This window comes from Carettochelys insculpta, chromosome 3 (assembly GCF_033958435.1).
Source record: "Carettochelys insculpta isolate YL-2023 chromosome 3, ASM3395843v1, whole genome shotgun sequence".
Classification (NCBI taxonomy): Eukaryota; Metazoa; Chordata; order Testudines; family Carettochelyidae; genus Carettochelys; species Carettochelys insculpta.
The window spans coordinates 30,580,255-30,595,949 of record NC_134139.1 but is presented as its reverse complement, the minus strand read 5'-3'; the positions used below and the strand labels follow the sequence as shown (position 1 = coordinate 30,595,949).

The following is a 15,695-nucleotide window of genomic DNA, read 5'->3' as shown; positions in this document are numbered from 1 at the left end:
TCCCAGATAGGAGCCTGCAGCACGGTTCTCTCTCTTTTTGGCAGTCAGCCCTGACTGAGCTGGACTACTCCCTTTTATACTGATGCTCTAGTTGGGGTATGTCCAGGGAAGGAGAGGAGGCTTGGCTTCCTCTGCCCAAAGTACAGGGTTAACCCCTCCTTGTCCAGTAGGGGCAACTACATCCCATCACACACCCATAAAACAAATAACTATTGTTGTAGACACAGGGTTCTGCATATGCTCGTCTACACTTTGTGGGTGTCATTTAGTAAGGAAAAGTCGGAATGCAGAGAAAGTAGTAAGGATCAGAGGGGTAGCAATGTGCGTCTGTATCTGCAATAACAATAAGAAGTCCTGTGGTACCTTAGAGACTAACAGAGTTACTGGAGCATAAGCTTTGTCAGGTCTTTGCCCACGAAAGCTTATTGTCCAATAAATCTATTAGTCTATAAGGTGCCACAAGATTTCTCATTGCTTTTTAGAGAAAGTATTCTTATTCATAGCCAAACCTTGCTACCCCTGGTAGATGTTGGCACCCATTAGACCTAATTCACATTTACTTTAAGGTTCTTGTACACTACTCTGGGGTGCAAAGGGCCCTTAAAGCATTGCAAATGAGAATCAGAGCTGGTGTTTCTGCTCATTATTTTCATTTGCTCTTCCCTCGCTCAGGGCCTGTTCCTTATTTATTTTTGCTACCCTCAGTCTATTCTAAAAATATCAGCAAGAAGTCAGGAGGAATCTAAGAAGATTATGTCTTACATTTCAATACAAGTCTGCTCTAGCTGCCTCCATTCTCACCTCTAATTTCTCCCTTGTCTATAATCAGTCACCTCATTTCTCACCTGGCAAAATTTTATTCTGGCTACTTTCTGGATAGGTTCCTCAAACTCTCAGACTATGTCTACACTAGCCCCACACCTTTCGAAAGGGGGATGCTAATGAGACACATCAGGATATGCTAATGAGGCACTGCAAGGAATATGCAGTGCCTCATTAGCATAATGGTGGCTGCGGCACTTAGAAAGTGCTGCTTTCGATCATGCATGGCTCGTCTACATGGGGTTCTTTTCGAAAGGACCATGAATGACAAATTCATCTGATTCAGTGCTAAGATGTCACAGGAATATTTAATTTACTGGTTAATAATTAAGACTCACAAAGGATTTTTAATAAGACAATCCCTATTCTCACATTTTAATTGTGCATGCACTGAATATTGTGACACAGAACTTTTTGTTACCTAATGCAAAGCAAAACTGCTTCCTCGACAAGACCAGGGTCATGCATCCATGTGCAGGTGGTAGCACCCATTTTCTTTAAGATCAAAACTGTGCTTCATTCAATAATCGCAGCACTTTGTGTCAGACTTATCTCCTTTTCTCTCAGGATAACAATTCCATCTTCTATGGCTCAAACCTCTGCTTCATATGCTTTGCATGAATTAAGTTGCTCTCTTTCTTTTTACTGTTGTTTCTCTACATTTTATGGGTGATATTAGCAAAGCATTCCCGATGTCTCTCTGAACTGAATGGTGCACCAGTCTGTCTTCAAGGTAGCAACTTTTTCCTCCTCTTTCTTTTTTTCATGTTTATATTTATCTTAATGCTTTTTTTATTTAAAATTCCTACCTCCCTCAGCAACAGCTAGGATGAAGAGGCTGGCAGAGGAGCTACCAATGGGATGTCAGTGTTTTCTGACAGAGGGGTGATGTTTGCTAGAGCAAGCATAGGAATCATACCCATTCCAGGAAATGGGCATTACATATTAAACCCTTAGGGGACTTGAAGTCCAAACTTCTCAGTACATTGTTCAAGTAGCAGACCTGGGTCCTGGTGATCTCTGCAGGTCAGAAACTCTCCTCCCTGATGGTTACAGACTGACAGCCCTACCTCATGCTCAAGGCTGAAATATGCCCCCAGACTCTAATATACACACTGACTGTCTCATCTTACCCCAATGGAGTTGATTATGTATTTTGCAGGGGCAGAAAGGGCTTCTAAAATCACTCCTGCTGTTAAAGAAAAACAAGAGGAACCATATACATTTCCTGAGTGTGGGACACTTTATGCTCATGAGCACTGATCCAGGACAATGCTAATGCATATAATGGAGTGGGGTTGAAGTAAGCCAATGGGATCTATTCACATGATTCCAGCTGAACACATGCTTATGTGATTTCCAAGATCAGGCTATGGAATAGGAAGCTTTATTTGCTTCTTTATCTGAGTCAGGGCTCTTATAGTACATCTGTATTCCAATCCCGATAGGTTACATAACAGCACAGTCTGTTACTGCTCTGATTTTGAATTTGCTCACATCTGACTCACAGAAGTACATCGTTTTCTATTGTTTTAAAGAAGCAATAGAGCCTTCTTTCATGGAAGGGAAAGAACTCCTTCAGCAGCTTTGTCTAAGTGGCCATTTGTGCTGATTCACTATTTATACAGAATAAAATTTTGTCTGTTCTGAAGAGAGTTTATGGCAAATAGCATTGTTTACTTGGGTTGTAAACACTTATGTTGGGAAGGGAGGATCTTTCTGGGGTGTGGTGTATGTGTATGCGTGTAATCCTTGCACAAGGCTCTGCTCCATGTCTGTGATCACTAGGCATCCACCACAACAATACAAATAACAAATAATCATTATGAAAAGTGTATCTTTCATCCGGGGAACAGCTCAACTCCAACCAGTACTACCTAGCAAAATTTTCCCCAGAATTACCCACTGAAGCTCCACCAATGTCAGTGAGCTTGCAGGGGGGTATAATTCATGATTCCAAGTGGTCTACACTGATCCTGTTCCCACGCTATTATGCAGGCTTAAAATATCAATGAAGTGAGTGATGACACAGGTGTAACACTACCTTGTGCAAGAGGAAAATCAAGCCCACAAATTCTGTCCTCAGATACAGTCATGTTGGTTTGATTTGTAATCAGTGCCTCTCAACGCACTCACATGTGCTTAATCTGGATAGAAAGCTACTTCCTGTGACCTATTACTCCATGACATGAATGTTCTGAATGAGAATCTTGTTAGATCCTGGATTAGCACTCATCTAATTAAACAAGCATCAGTTTTCACCCTTGCCTTTTTCTAGAACTTTTTTTTTCTTTTTTCATGGGCTTGAACGTTGCAATATACCATTCCAACAATTCCAGTTGAAACACATTAATAGCTCAGCCTCCTGACAAAGGAGCAGTACATTTCTGAAGTAAGAGTCAAGCAATATGTGACTTTGTCAGTCACAACTTTTTGTTACTTACTTAAAACTGTAATTTTAACAGCAATTTTGGTGACTATTAGAGGATAGTTAAACTGGTTTCCAAGGAACTGCAGGTTCTTCTGAGGGAGGAAGTGTAGAACAAAGCCAGTCTTACAAAGATGATGTGATATGGGCTATATTTTCTCTGAAATAATTACGATTAATTATTTAATAGGGGTGCACCCTCCTCATGGCATATATTTTCTTTGTAATGAGTGAAATGCACCTAGCTGCAGAAGCCTTGTGAAAGGCCCTCCACATCATGTCAGCCTGGGATTGTGCCACCACTGGAAGAGTAGCCCCTTAGCAAAGGGAGGCGATAATGAGAAATGGACTCTGCAGATCAAAGCCCAAACAGTGCACAGCTCTGTCAGACCCACTTCTGCATATGTCAGAGGGATCTGTCTTTTTCTTACACTTTGGCATTCCGGGTATAGCTTGTCATGCCATTAAAGTCTCAGCCGAAAATTGAGAGGGCGCTACCACTCCTGTCACTAATAAGTTAGGGCAGAGAACATATTAGATCTGGATATACTTGTAGGGTGACCACATTGGCAAATACAAGACACCAGCCCCCAAGGATGGGCGGCTGCTGTCCCATGTCAGGGCTCCTCAGCAATGGGGGCTGCTGTCCCATGTTGAGGAACTGGGGATGGGGGCTCTGCAGCCTCCCAGTGTGGAGGTACCAAGGATGGGGGCTCTGCAGCCTCCCAAAGAAGGGAACTGGATACTGAGGGCTCCACAACCTCCTGGTTGCAGAGGTGGGCAGGGAATGAGGCAGCTGCCCCATGGAAGGGCTCCCTGGCAGCAGGGGCTGCTGTGGTGAGAAACAGGGCAGCCACCCCTGCAGCAGAAGCTGCTGCCTCTCTGACAAGCAGGATGCCGAGGAACAAGGCAGTTACCCTGAGGAGGGGTGGCTGCCTGAGACACAGAGTGATGGAGAACAGGAGACCCACAAAATACGGGACAATTTGCCCATTTTCTTAAAAAAAGTCAGGACACATGTGAGGCAGCCTAAATAAGGAACTGTACCATTAAAAATGGGATGGATGGCCACTCTAGATCTTGGCTCCAATGGCTCAGAACCTCTGAACTGAGTGGACGGGTTATGTTGTTCCAGCCCACAGGGTAAAAGTTTGGCCAGGAAGAGGCTTTGCTGGAGTCTCATGTAGGTGAGATGAACACCACCCCCAATGCTTCCTCACCTCCTGCCTAAGAGGAACTGCCCAGGCAAAGCAGAATACTCAGGCTGTGCTGCAGCTGCATATGCATGTGGGCTTGTTACTGTGCACACATTCAATGAGCCAGGTTCCAGAGTTACCTAGTGATCTTCCAAAAAAAATTGGAAACCCAGAAAAAACTGCAATATAATTTGACTGAGGAATGACTCCTTTTAAATGTCTTGAGCCCTAAAGCTCAGGGGTCACCATTCCCCTGAAGTGGCCTGATTCTGATCTCACTCATACCCACTGCCACTTTGGTGGAGTGAATCCTGACTGAAACTGAATCTGGTGCAGAATCTGGCCTGAAGTAGATGACACTTTTAAAAAGTGACTAGCTGGGATTCTAACTTTACTTTTAAAGTCAACTATGTGGTTTTGTTCTTTCCATGGAAATGTACACTGCTTATTGTCTCTGATTTCATTTCTTCTGGGTAACAAAATGGATGGCTTTCCCTCCATATATATGAATGCCCACCTTTGGGTTTTGGATGATGTATTTGAGTGGGGATGGCAGCTGTAGGGTTTTGGTTTTTCTTTTTGGTAATTACATAAATACTTCAATAATAGCAGCAGAGTTTTCAAAATTTGCACCTATGTCCTCCTCACCTCTTAACCCACCCCTAATTAGTGATTCTGTCAATCACATTATCATGTCTTACATTTACCCAGATATTCATGAACAATTTCAAACAGGAATTTTTTTTGCCTGTGTGCATGATTGAGCTGATGGAGTAAACTAAAAACAAAAAAAGCCACAGTCAGTGCAAATTTCATTGGAGTGGACATTTGCCATTGTAAGAGTGCTAAACAGAGAACTTAAACTGATATATAAACGGTAGGAATCACTTTTCCTGCTTCTCCCATTGTAGTGGTGAAAAGCAGCAGTTTATTAACACACAGCCACTCAACAGTTTGTGATGGGAAATGAAAAGCAAAAGCTGCTCAGAGATGGACTAAGGCTGTTTAGGTTTTGCTCTGTAGAGAAAGAGCACGTTCTTCAGCTTCTAAAAGAGAAAATATGTTAAAAGCTAAAATGGTGGAAATCTAAACTTGAAGGAAGCCTGTTTATGCTAATAAAACAAAGTTTCCACTTGGAAGTTTGACCCCTGACAATGCTCCTATTCCTACATACTCTGCTTTCAATTTGTAAATTAGCAAAGTAATAGCTTTAGCAATCCCATTTCTGATGAGGCATTGAAGTATGGTGGATTAATTCTATTGTAAGTGTTGTAATCTGCAGGTAGCTTAAAAAATTATTGTAGCATGTTCACCACAAATGCACAAGAGGCCACTCTTTCTTGCAAGACATCCAGTGAGGCACATCGAGGGACCTAATTTAGAATTGAGCCCACTAGTGTTAACTCTGCTCATCTGTCAACTCTGCTCATCATTTTACATTTTTTGAAAGCTTCGATAGCTGCACACTAAATTCCAGCCCATTACAATTGGATCAAATGAGCTGTATGGCACCATTCCTAATTGAAGCCCCACGGAAAGCTGTGGTCTGCACTCAGCCTGGGAAAAGGTAGAACAAAGCATTTAATGTGCAAATTGGAGATTTGCCAGCTATCCAGTTCACAGCTCCTCAGGTGGCATTGGCAGACTATTCTGGGTCTTCTCTTTTGGATAGTCTTTTAGGAAACAAAATTTTTCACAGACTGTGTACAAAACAAAATGGTAAAGTGTTTCATGCTTTATTTCCTCATCTGTTGGATAAAGCAGCCAGGGAAATTTAGAGGATATTCTTCTTCTTCTTCTTCTTCTTCTTAGTAGTAGTAGTAGTAGCAGTAATGATTTGCAAAGGGGAGGGGGATAAGAATATATAGTAGGTAACATAACATGTTGCCATTCCTTGCAAAACATAATGCAAATAAAATATGTTCACTAACTTTTACATTTTAATAATTTTGTTATGCTTCCATCCAATTATGATACATTCAGCAGTTGGTACATCACAATGAAGTCTGCAATTACAATTGTTGTGACTTTATGTTCTAGACATGTTTATGGGATGGCAGTTTAGCATCTCCTAATCTGAGCTACATTTTTATATCCCATATGAAATTTTTTGCAAGCTGCATACTCACATTTATTATTTAGAGGACAGGTGCATAGAATTCAAACTCAATGGCGATAGACCAGAGCTAGCTAGCAGCCCCCAACTCTACAACACATTTTTGCAGGAGAGGAATCCCCAGTCAAGAATAAATCTAGTTAATAATTTAGCCCAATCACTATATTTATAATAAGGATCAGCTGTATGTAGAGCAGGCTGTCACTATTTCCTTTTCGTTTATAAGAGGTTTTGAAATTCAGCTTGCAGACTTTAGCATGAAAGGGTTTTTTGTTTTGCTTTCTTTTTTGGATGGATCTTTCCAAGTTCTAAAAAGACTATGCTGTTGCAGCATTTATTTCAATGAGCTTTTAAAAAAGATGTGTGCATGAGTGGAACTAAGAGCTTTGGCTTGAACTAGGCAAATTACCAGCACACATTATGTAAATGCCCTCACATGGCTGGGTCAGTGCACTTTAGCTGAGCTGGGGCCTTCTCTATTGTCACAGCATCTCTGCTGTGCAAGTTCCAGGTTCTCCTGGGAATTCCTTTTATGCCACATTTTCTCCCCCTCCCCCTTTTATGCTAATGTGGGTCCTTCCCTGGTAGAATGGATGTCAAAGAGCCAGAGAAGAAATTTAATGGGATACTAGCCCACAAGCATCTGAAAACAATGCATGGAGATAAGAGCATATTCTGAAAAAAAACACACCCTCTGCTTCACAAAAGCCGACTGTGGGAAAGATGAGCAGAGCAGCAATGGACTTCTCCGTAGGGCTGCCAAATTTCTAATGGCAGAAGAGTGAACATCCTCGCTCTGTCCTCTGTACTTCTTCACAGAGGTCATCACGCGCAGGCACCCAGCCCTTCTGAGAGTCTTCTCCTCCTCTCACTCCAGACCCCCTCCCTCTCTTGGTCATTCTCTCCAACATCCACTCACTTTCACTGGTTGGGGGCATTGGGTTGGGAAGTGGGAGGGGGTGAGAGCTCCAGGTGGAAGTATAGACTCTGGGGTGGGGCCACAAATGAAGGGCTCAGAGTGTGGAAGATGGATCCAGGCTGGGCTCGAGCTGCTTGGAGTGCGGAAGGGGTCTTCGGCTGGGGCAGGAGCTTGGTGTGTGGGAAGGGGTGCAGGTTCTAGGGTGGGGCTGGAGATATGGGGTTTGGTGTGAAGGAGGAGGCTCTGGGTTTTGGGAGAGAGACAGGGTGTGGAAGAGAGTTCTGACCTGGGAAGAGGTTTGGGGCACGGGTTTGGGCTCCGGCTTGTCAGTGCTTACCTCAGGTGGCTCCTGGTTTGCAGTGCAGCAGGGCTAGGGCAGGGTCCTGGCCTGCCCTGGCTCCATGCTGCTCCTGGGAGCAGCCAGCATGTCCAGTCCCCAGAAAAAGGGGCCATGTGGCTCTGCATGGTGTGCACTGCTCATGCCTGCAGATGCCACCCTGTCAGCTCTCAATGGCCACAGTGCCCAGCCAATAGGAACTGTGGAGGCAGTGCACAGGGCAAGAGCAGGGTGTGGTGCTTCTGTGCTGCCCTTGAATCTAGGGGCCGCAGGGGGATGGGACATGCAGCACAGAGTCAGGGTAGGGAGGGAGCATGCCTTTGCCCTGCTGTACAGCTGCTTGAATAGTTAATGTGGTTTCATATGACTTCCATGGGAAATGCACAACCCCATCTGGGGACAAATCTGTCCTCTTATTTTTGACCAGACATAAAAGCCTCCTAGCTGTGAAGAAAAATAACAATTGTAATTGTCATCTGCTTGCTCTTATGTACTGAAGACGAAGTGCCCTTTGTGTTTGCTTATCTGAATACACTGTACAGGCCATTGTCCAAGTTTCGTCTGGTTATACTTAGACTGTATAGAGTCATCACATACAAAATGTTACCCATTTTACTTCAGATAACTAAACTAAGTAACTACAAGTACTGAGATATTACCAGTTCCTCTAAGGTGACTGACAAATTAAAAGTAACCAATGCACAGTCCTAGTTAATAATAATAAAAGAAAAGGGACTGATGTTCCTTAGTATACCATATGTTTGCATTAGATTAATTTGATAGATAGATTATTTTTAAGGTTATGGGCTACAATACTCTTTTTAAAATAAATATATCAGAAATGTTTCTTTCAAAATTGTGGTACTCATCTTTCCTTTTGGAAAAGGAAAACTCCACTTAACTTATAGACTCACGCACGTACTTATGAGCACAGGACAGTACCATGGATTCTGTTCTTAGATCCTTACCATATGGTTAAAGGTGATCAGCTCAGGAGTACCAACAACTTGCTCCCGTCAGCTAGCTTTGAAAATTGTCTCCTTACCAACAGAGACCATTGTCTATATGCATAAATGAAGGTCACTTATGCCATCACTACCCACAACATACAAAAAGATTTCACGATTCAGATTCTTTTTGTGTCTATAACATGCAAATATGAAATAAAAGAAAGTAATAAAAAAGGTTGACTAACCTAACCCACCTGAGCTCGGCTCACAGGGATCAATGTCCTCATCATCACTGGGACATTCAGCCGAGGCCACTAGGATGTCATCTGTGGTCTGCAAAGAAAACAAAGTAAAGTAGATTCACTTAAACTCTGCCAACATGTGCACAGATGATCATTAGTATATCTGCCACCAGTCAGATTTATGCAAAAGCCATTTGGCTGAATATTTCCAACGTAATATTGCATGATACAAAGTCACTCTCCATTCGTATTATAGTGGTGCACTACTTTTGTATATATGCACGACATTATTTTTCATAGGGTTGAGTCAGATACTAAAAGCAGGCAACTGAAAATTTCTTGAAAATTCTTCAGCCATTTTATTCTAACACGAATGAGAACACAGAGGCACAGAGTACTTGCATTTAGATGTTATTCTCTTCACTCTCAGTCCACTGTAAACTAACAGAATACATCCAGAAAAAAGCTGGGGACATAAATCTTAGCCAAAACAGAGCATATTAAATTCTCAGGGGACTACAGCATTGTTAGTCTGTAATGTGACAAATAACATCATTTATTAAATGTATTGTAGTTGCAGACACCATCACAGGTGCATCAATAGTTTTTCTGCAATAACTATAATTTCATTCTTAAAAGTAGCTACAGTACCATACCAACTGCTAAAGAATATTTATAACCGATCAGGAAAACACTTGAGCACCATTTGTAGACACCTACAAAAACATGCTCAATGTATAGCCATGGTCAAAACAGAAAACAAAATGGCAGGATGTATGAAGAATGGGTTAGAAAATAATACTAATATTAACTGATAATATAATCTATTCAATAAATGAGAATTAACTTAGTGAGTTCTGCTAAGTATATTTCAAAAAGGATAGAGAGTAAACATATGGTTTCAGATATGGGTGACCAAAATTATTAGCAGCATTAAAGATTTCCTTAGGAAAAGTCTGAACAGAGAGGAACTATTTCATTTGCAGAGGATACAATTAAGAGGGTACATGACAGATGTGCATAAAATAGTGAGTGATACAAGTGATAGAAGGGAAATTGGGCACTTCTATTTACTCTTTTATGATACAATAACAAGAGGACATTCAATGAACCTGAAAGCCAAAAATTTAAAAAGTGATAAAGATAATAATTCTTTATGGCCGTGTCTACACTAGCCCAAAACTTCAAAATGCCCATGCAAATGGCCATTTCAAAGTTTACTAATGAAGAGCTGACATACATATTCAGCACCTCATTAGCATGCCAGCAGCCACAGCACTTCGAAATTGCTGCAGCTCACCACCGTGAGGCTCGTCCAGAGGAGGCTCCTTTTCGAAAGGACCCCACCAACTTCGAAATCCTAACAGCAGATAGGAATAAGGGGATTTCAAAGTTGCCAGGGTCCTTATGAAAAGGAGCCCCCTCTGGACGAGCCGCACGGTGGCAAGCCGTGGCAATTTCGAAGTACCACAGCTGTCGGCATGCTAATGAGGCGCTGAATATGTATTTCAGCGCTTCATTACTAAACTTCAAAATGGCCATTTGCATAGCCAGTTCAAAGTTGTGGGCTAGTGTAGATGTAGCCTATATGATGTACAATTACTGTGTCTAGATCTTAGCTGTATTAAGAAACTAACAGTTATTTATAAAGCTGATGAGAACATCCACAATTACATTAGAAAGAGAAGAAATAAAAGGATGTATATTTAAGTCAAACAGCAAGCACTCCTATAGCAAATTAAAGACTAACATCTATTTATTAAGTAATGTGCTTTTGTGGGTAAGACCCACTTCTTCAGTCAAATGCTTAGGGCAGGGGTCTGCAACCAATATAGCGAGAAGAGCCATTTTTTCAAATTCAGTTACAAAATCAATACTTCAAGAGCCACAGTGCATGTGAATACGAGATGGCTCTTAATAAATAACATCAAACCATACTTTTTATCACCCCTATTTTAAGAACAGTGCACATGCAACCATTTTTAATGTGATCCATGTAAATAGTTAATCACTGTCTGAATCATAGTAAGCTCCAAGATCAGCCCTATCTGTGGCAATGAGTACCAGAAATTAATTCATGATCAAAAGGGGATCAATTCAGGAGCACACAGTATAGCAGGGCTCAGCAAAATGTTTTATGTCTAGCCCCACTTTTTGTCCCTGCAGTTAGCAGGGCCACTCCCCCAGGCTATTCAATGATCTGGAAGTGAGAGTCAGTTTCCCATAAGTTATGTCCCAAATTCCCTTGGCAACGGTGAGGGTGAGGAGAGGAGCCAGCAGAGGCTGCAGAGAGAAGGCTGATTGCTCTGTACCCCAGTTATGAAATTTCATGCTGAGGCTTCTTTTTCTAGCATTTCATTGGTTCAACTTAAGCAGAAATCCATAAATCACACACCAGAATTGAGAGTGGATTTCAAAGCACACTAACAGCAAAACAGAGTTAGCTGAGGCCCATTTTTCAGACACAGGTTTGCAGCACTTGCCTGTCTCTCTCAGCCTGAGTTGCCCCATCTGTGAAATAGGTTTGATAATAATTCCTGTCTCACAGAGATATTAGGAGAATGAGCCAAAACTTATCTGGTTGATCCTCACTGGCAGCCTAAGGCCAACTTGCTCTTGCAGCATCCTAGTTGTTGGGACCTACAGCCATGGGCATGAAGGGAAGCTGAAAGCTCATCAGTAGCAGGCAGACCCTGAGCCTTAGATCATCACAGACATAGGCTGTATCTACACTACATTCCCCCCTCAGAAGGCAAATGCAAACAAGGTGTTAACTTATATATTGTATGCCTCATTTGCATAACGGCAGCCACTTGCTTTTCTGGAAGTGCTGTTTTTGGGAAAAAATCAAGTAGTGAAAAAGGGGATTGTTTTTGAATCAATCCTGTCTTCACTGCTTGGTTTCTTCCCCCCCCCTCCCCAAGAACAGCACTTTGGGAACAGCAAGTAGCTGTCGTTATGCAAATGAGATGTGAAATACGTAAATTAACTCATTTGCATTTCCAACCAACCACATTTGCATTCCTCTTCCAAAAGGGGAATGTAGCGTAGATGCAGCCCTCAGGAAGTAGGTGGAAGAGAATCCAATAGCCCCTGGTGAACGTGAACAGCTTTTTGCCATCAAAGCCGAACACTTCTGTTCTTCCTTCGTGCTCCCCTGAGTCCATAGATGGGAAAATCTCAGAATTAATTTAGCACAATGTTCAAACTGTTACCTTGCCAGTGAGTGGCAATGCCTGGGAGGGCTGGCCAGCTGCAAACATGCTGCCGACTGGAGGGGATGAGCTTCCAGCCCCCAAAAGAAGGGTGTTTACCATGTCAGTGAGAGCAGAGGCTGGAATGGCATCTCTGTTCACAGCTGGGCTGCAAAAAAGCTACGGGCAGGAGGGGCTGAGCTCCCAGCCTGAACCCTCCCCCACAGATCTTATTTCCCTAAACAAAAACGGAGGGGGGGAACCCTCCTACTATCTCCTAACAAGGCTCTGCCCCTGCCCACTCCACTTCTGATTTTGCTCCCAACTGACTAGCTGGAGCAGCTGTACTTGAGCCCAGGCAAATATGGTGGGTGGGAGTTGGGGGAGGAAGCTCTGGGGCTGCAGAAAGTTTTTGCAGGGCTGAGCAAAATCCCACACATTTTCAGATTTTGTAAAAACCTGGCCGGATGAAGAGTTAATGGGACATATGGTAACTCTAATTCCAGTGTCTGGAGCCACAAATAACTCCTCAAAGAGCCACATGTTGCTCAACCCTGACTTAGGAATGTCTATACCACCATTAAAAAAAATGTAATAGCTGACCTGTGTGAGCAGATTCACATTTGCAAAGGTTGGCCTTACAGGACTGTTAAATTGTGGTAGAGAGCACTGGTTCTCCCACTGGGATTGGTGTACTAATGTGGGTCATGACCCTAGTTTAATGGGGTCACAAGGGCTCATATTAGACTTACTGGGTCCCACAACCCAAACCTAAGCCCCATCACCTGGGGCCACAGCTGAAACTGGAGGGCTTCAGCCCTGGATGGTGGGCAAAGTTTACATGCTCCCCACCCCACTTGGAGCTTAAGTCTTGGAACATTGCATTTGCACTCAGGCAGGCTCAGCCTTTGGTTCCCCATCCGGAGGCTGGGTAATATTTTTGTTGTCAATAGCGGGCAACAATACAACAAAGTCTGAGAATCCCTCTTTGGGCTCAGACTGAACTCTAGTCTCCAGTGGACTCTGTGAGGGGGGAGGGTACCCATTCCTTGGACTGCAGCCTGAGCCCAAACATCTATTCTTCAATTGAACAGCCATATAGATCAAGCCCTTGCAGACTGAATCAGTTATCATGGGTGAGCTGCAGGCATCTAATAGCAGTGTAGACATACCCTAAGTGAAGTTTTTAAGCGGGAACTTCCTCTATAAGCAAGTTATTTCAGAATAGTCTATTTCAAGTTACTTGCGCCTTCCCATGCAACATTTGGCACTGGCCACAGTTGGAGAAAGGATACACTTCATGGGTCTCAGGATGCAGCTGGAATATTGTCATTCTTACGGTACTATGAAGTACTTACCCAAACTGCGGGATGTAACATTTATTCAGCAGTGTGCCTTCTTATATTTAAGTACTTTTGCAGTGGAAAAAAGGGAGGAAATCTGTTCCATGTTTGGTTTTAAAACCTGTGTGGAATATGACTTTACTGTTAACAGTTATTTCTCTATAGATTTTTAGCAATGTTTTTTTTTCCAGTTGAAATTTTACAGCAGTGAATGTTTGTTATAATAGGTGTTTCTTGACATGCCTCACAAAAATCAAAGAACTTATGCTTACAACACTCTCATGAGGTAGGGAAGTGCTATTAGCCCCATTTTACAAGTAGAAGACTGAGGCAAAAGGACTGACCCAAAGGCACACAAGAAGTCTATGGAAAACATTATGGTCCATTTCCTAAATTGCAGAATCACCATTCCTCAAGGGGAAAATATATCACAATGTAAATCCATGAGACTGGCAAAGTATAGGAAGAATGAGAGACCAAAAGTCTTTTTTTTCCTTCTAGCCTAGAGATTTAAAAAAATGGAACAGTTGCCGTAATAAATTTCCAGGGGAAAAAAAAGTACCAAGACAATTTAAGATTGCCTATTAATATCTCCCTCTATTTTTGAAGAAAATTACCAAAAAAGACTCTGCAGCTGAAAGCCCACAAACCAACCAACCAGCATCCTTAAAACAATGGAAATAAAAAAATTAAGTTACTGTTTAAGAAAAACAAAACAAAAATATGGAACATCAACACAAGTCAAACACACACTCTTAGCTATGTCCACATAGTCTCATCTTTTCATCTTTCCTTCTGCTTGTAACACTGAAGCCATTCTTTTTGTGTAGCCTGCAGATGGAAAATTGAAAAGTTACCTCTGTGGCATGACATTTTGTCACCACTCTCACCTTTGATTTTTGTAGATAAGACCCATAAGCTGCATGTGTAGGAAGTGTCTATATAGTACTTTGATGGAACACTGTAACTCTGTGTCTAGTATCAGAGAGGTCGCCGTGTTAGTCTGTAGCTTCGAGAACAACAAAAAGTCTTGTGGCACCTTATAGACTAACATATTTTGGAGCATAAGCTTTCATGGGCAATGACCCGCTTCATCAGATGCATGAGTGAGGGGTAGTGGTTACAGAGGGGTATTTAAAGAGTGGAGTCCCAGTAAGAGGGAGGACCAGAGCTGACAAGGTCTGTTCAGCAAGGTGGAAATGGCCCAGTATCAACAGAACTTATCAAAAGAGGAAAAACCAAGTCAGATCAGACAGGGGGATGTGAGCCATTGTCAGCATCTAATTGGGAGCTATCAACACCCAAAGCAGACAAACTGTTCTTTGTAAGATGTGAGCCACTCCCAGTCTCTGTTTAGGCCATGGTTAATGGAGTAAAATTTGCAAAGGGACAGTGTTGCTGCAATGCTTTCTACCCAAGACTAAACAGCTTCCCCTCACAATGCTCCTTTGTGAACCCTCCCGCCCAATTAATCCTCACCTCTAAGAGGAAAAAGCAGTCAAGTAGCACTTTAAAGACTAGCAAAACAGTTTATTAGGTGAGCTTTCATGGGACAGACCCACTTCTTCAGACCATAACCAGACCAGAACAGACTCAATATTTAAGGCACAGAGAACCAAAAACAGTAAGCAAGGAGGACAAATCTGAAAAAAGATAATCAGGGTGAGCAAATCACAGAGTGGAGGGGTGGGGGGGAAGGTCAAGAATTAGATTGAGCCAAGTATGCAGACGAGCCCCTATAGTGACTCAGAAAGTTCCCATCACGATTTAAACCGTGTGTTAATGTGCCGAATTTGAATATAAAAGCCAGCTCGGCTGCTTCCCTTTCCAGAACGGTGCGATAATTCTTCTTCAGTAACACACATACCTTTAGGTCATTGACAGAATGCCCCATTCCATTAAAATGTTGACTAACTGGTTTGTGGATCTGGAGTGTTTTGATGTCTGTTTTGTGCCCATTGACCCTTTGTCTAAGGGAATTAGAAGTCTGTCCAATATACAAAGCATCTGGGCATTGTTGGCACATGATGGCATATATGATGTTAGTAGAGGAGCATGAGAAAGTGCCCGTGATTCTGTGAGTAACCTGGTTAGGTCCAGTGATGGTATTTCCAGAGAAGATATGTGGACAAAGCTGGCAGCGGGCTT

General features: G+C 42.5%; 1 protein-coding gene across 19 annotated transcripts in view; it reads right to left on the bottom strand.

Annotated features, from left to right (window-relative positions):
- NRXN1 (neurexin 1) overlaps positions 1-15,695 on the bottom strand; it is a 1,123,636-nt gene that overhangs the window by 12,998 nt on the left and 1,094,943 nt on the right. For 12 of the 19 annotated variants that reach the window (XM_074989537.1, XM_074989548.1, XM_074989538.1 and 9 more), the window contains one exon: positions 9,014-9,101. In XM_074989537.1, coding sequence (XP_074845638.1) covers positions 9,014-9,101 — 88 coding nt within the window. The remainder of the gene's footprint in view (positions 1-9,013; positions 9,102-15,695) is intronic. The other 7 variants (XM_074989539.1, XM_074989549.1, XM_074989543.1 and 4 more) reach the window with 1 other exon arrangement.